Source organism: Genypterus blacodes, unplaced genomic scaffold (assembly GCF_046128005.1).
Source record: "Genypterus blacodes isolate CSIRO-AG114 ecotype Tasmania unplaced genomic scaffold, CSIRO-AGI_Gbla_v1 ptg000073l_1, whole genome shotgun sequence".
Lineage (NCBI taxonomy): Eukaryota > Metazoa > Chordata > Actinopteri > Ophidiiformes > Ophidiidae > Genypterus > Genypterus blacodes.
In genome coordinates, this window is record NW_027466883.1 from 3,397,501 (window position 1) to 3,400,000 (window position 2,500).

Genomic DNA, 2,500 nt, shown 5'->3' on the forward strand with positions numbered 1-2,500 from the left:
CAGAGCGGGTGACAGAGGGGGCGACGGGGTTCTTCCTGCATCTCTATGCCCAGTGGGTGATCCCAGGCTGGGGCTATGTTAAGGCCTCTCTGGCCTAGGACTAAGCACCTAGGGCCACTAAGGATGATACCCGAGCTGGACCTTCTGCTGCGCTTCTGCCCGTCCTCTGTTGCTGTCATTAGTGTCTAATGAGCTGCTGCTAGAGAGGAAGTACAGAAGCGGCCTGTGGAGAGAGAAGGAAGGCTACAGCTGTTATTAAGAGGCCCGACGACTTCAAGCAAGACCTTGTGCGCTTCAGCTAAGCACTATAACCTTTTAAAGCTCTGCTGGGTGCAGGCATGAAAGGAAATTTGACTTTGGAATTCATCCTTCTGTTTCTCTTCTTTTAAGATCTTGATCATTTTTTGTTTTTTTTAAGTGTTGTGGCAGGATTATATCCACTTAAAGAAAGTCACCATGAGACTTCTTTATGTAGCCAAAACAATATTTCCAAGCAAGATGATTGACTCATTGGATGTAAACGCTTTCTCTGTCAACTGAAGGAGCAGAAGGCACAACTGTGGTTTTTGTCACACTTATACTGTATTGTTTCTCCTTTGCTATTTTGGTATCATTTTGACTTTCCTATGACCTGACATCCTTGTTTTGTCACCATGGCAGCAGCCTATCGAGTCGTAGTGAGCAGCGTGAGCTGTTACAACAGTGTTGTGGTGGACCGCCGCGCTCACACCCATGCTGTGCACTACTGTTCGGGGCCATGTGGGGCAGTATCTCAAGGACTGGACTGCACCGTGGCACACCGCAGCACCTGCTCTGAGCTGCTTGTTGCCCCTGACCTTATATACACTGACCCCAACCGCACTCCCACACACCACCGTAACATCAGCTCAGCTCAGCAGAGCAACCATGGCAAAATCAGTGTTTCAATGGATACAACTTATAACGGTGTTTGCTTAGAGAGAGCAGGCAGCAGTGGTAATTTGTCTGTAGGGGAGGATAGCCCACCATGGCGGGCTAAAAAGACCCCCACTGTTGCGGGATCAGCTGGGACCCTGAGCTCCGCCGGCAGTCTGAAGGACATCACTGAAGAGGCCATCAACCTGGCCAGTGGCAAGCTCAAGGAATTTTCCTTTGACAAGCTCCGCCTCTCCACCTCCAGCCATGTCACCTTCCGAAAAGGTCGAAAAGTCCGCCCCGACTCTTTCAGTCGGCGCTCCACTGACCTGGAGATTATCTATGGTCACTTCAGCTCCAGCATCCCTTCAAATGGAACAGCTAATGGCACCTCTACGCCCATTGATGAGAACTTGCCCCCGTTTGGTTTAGGGAAAGGGACAGGGCTGGATGAGACAAAGATGAAGGGCACCTTGTCAGCCATCGCCAAAGTAGGTGGCGGATCAACGGGCAACCTATCCAACCTCTCCAGCGGGTCGTTGGACCAAAGTCTGAACACGGTGGCCTCTCTTTACCGCAGCACCCTGGGAGAGGAGAACCTGATCGCCCGTCTCTTGGAAAAGACACGATTAGAGGCGGGCAGCGGGGGAGGCGGCGAAGACATCCGCGCCTGCCTGGACATCCTGGTAAAATGTTCCGAGGATCTGAAAAAATGCACTGACATCATCAAGCAATGCATCAGGCGCAAAGCCGGCGGAGGGCCAGAGGACGGAGGAGCCAGTCCTGACAGCGTATACCGGGCTGTGATGACCAGACTCAGCTCATATCTGAAGAGGCTGCCGCTGGAGCTGGAGGGGTTTGGAGGTTTAGCAGGAGGCGGCGGCAGCAGTCAGGGCACGCCTGGGAGCGATCTGATCGAGCTGGTCAACAGCCTCCACTCCATCCAACAAGGACCTTACTCTCCCATTTTCGGCAATGAGCAGCCTCCACGTTATGAGGATGTGGTACACTCGCCTCCCATCCCCACAGCTGTTCCCCGTCCTACATCTCCTACCCCCTCCCCTGTTTCCTCTCCCCCTTCACCGTCTATAAAATCGGACTTCAGCAAACCCCTCCAGAGCTCCCAGTTCAGGGTCGCTCCACTTACTAACGGACTGCAACACACACACCTTCCGTCCGCCACCCAGAACACACTCTCTCCCACATCTATCACGTATTCTTCATCCAGCTCCTCGACATCTCCTACACATTCTCCCTCCCCTCTGCGTACATCCCCGACGCCACCGTATACACACACTCCTCCGGCGTCCCCCATGGAGGCTCTCTACATTGAGGAGGAGGAGGCAGATGTGGGTAAGGAACAAGACCAAATCTCACATCAGACACACACGCCGGTCAAAGGCATAACAAGCATGACTACCTCCCAGAACAAAAATGAGACCGTGTTGAATCAACATGGACACCTATCCCAGTCTTACACACACCAGACCCCTTCATGTAATCAGCTGTCCAGCACCGACTACAGCTCTACTTGGCTTTCCTCTGCCCTGCTTTCATCCTCAGCACCTAAAGCCACCCCGCACAGGAACGACGACATTGACAAGCT

The 2,500-nt window shown here is 53.0% G+C and overlaps 1 protein-coding gene across 2 annotated transcripts in view; it reads left to right on the forward strand.

Annotated features, from left to right (window-relative positions):
• The window catches only part of ppp2r3a (protein phosphatase 2, regulatory subunit B'', alpha), a 45,243-nt gene that overhangs the window by 23,358 nt on the left and 19,385 nt on the right, over window positions 1–2,500 (forward strand). For both annotated transcript variants that reach the window (XM_076157578.1, XM_076157579.1), the window contains exon 2: window positions 1–2,500. This exon is cut by the window's left edge and continues 204 nt beyond it; it is cut by the window's right edge and continues 898 nt beyond it. In XM_076157578.1, the coding sequence (XP_076013693.1) occupies window positions 654–2,500 (1,847 nt within the window). In that variant the 5' untranslated portion in view covers window positions 1–653.